At 51.1% G+C, this 787-nt stretch overlaps 1 protein-coding gene across 1 annotated transcript in view; it reads right to left on the bottom strand.

Moving 5' to 3' along the window:
- The window catches only part of TBRG4 (transforming growth factor beta regulator 4), a gene marked incomplete at its 3' end in the record, with an annotated part of 9,912 nt that overhangs the window by 9,015 nt on the left and 110 nt on the right, over positions 1-787 (bottom strand). The window contains exon 1 of the mRNA XM_009709919.1: positions 454-787. This exon is cut by the window's right edge and continues 110 nt beyond it. Coding sequence (XP_009708221.1) covers positions 454-787 — 334 coding nt within the window. The remainder of the gene's footprint in view (positions 1-453) is intronic.

The raw sequence follows: 787 nt of genomic DNA, 5'->3' as shown, positions 1-787 counted from the left end.
GGCCGAGGTTTTACAGTACGATGCGCTGAGCACGGTACGTCGGTTCCCTTCAGATGCCCCATCTTACCTGGTGGCTTCTTCGCTGTCCGGCTGCGTGGCTCTGACGCGCCTTTGCCACTAACCAGCAAAGGCGCAGCTTTATCTTACTGAGAAAACGGAAAATTCCTGAGAGCAGGAGCAAGGCAGCCTTTAACGAGGATGATCTCTCCACTACGTTTTGTCTCTGGTACAAAAAGCAGTGCTTTTAGATAGAAATGACCAGACACCCTGCCTAGAGCTGGTAATTTCACTCCTGATCCCCTCAACTTCACCTTTCACTTGGAAAGGCAAAGTACAAACCCTAAACAAGCAGCTGGCTCCAACCAGCCACCCCAGTTCAATCCCAGGAGTTCCGCCCGCTTTTCACCTCATATTCTTTCCCAAAAATGCTTCTGCGGCAAGGAGGGAACTTACCTGGGAATCCATGATGCCAATGAGCTGTTGGAAACGTTTGTCTCGCACAATGCTCTCCGTTTCCAGTTTTTTTTCCGCTGCGAGCCGGGAGAGTTGAGTAATTATTAGTGAGGCTTGGTTGCTATTCAGAGCATGGAGTTCACTCAACTGGAAGAGTTCCTGAGGACTCGAGGCTGTTGCAATCAGTTCCCCGATCACTTTGTGCTCTGGATTTCTGCTGTCCTCCACCTCCTCTTTGACCGAGAATCCATCTGCCCAGCTGGAAGGGCTTGAAGTATGAAACAAAGCGAAAGGCGCTTGAGGCAGAGCTCTTGCCATCACCACCGTCCCAGCC

This window comes from Cariama cristata, unplaced genomic scaffold, assembly GCF_000690535.1.
Source record: "Cariama cristata isolate BGI_N322 unplaced genomic scaffold, ASM69053v1 scaffold20451, whole genome shotgun sequence".
Lineage (NCBI taxonomy): Eukaryota > Metazoa > Chordata > Aves > Cariamiformes > Cariamidae > Cariama > Cariama cristata.
The sequence above is the reverse complement of the archived record's forward strand: the minus strand, read 5'-3'. Positions and strand labels throughout refer to the sequence as shown.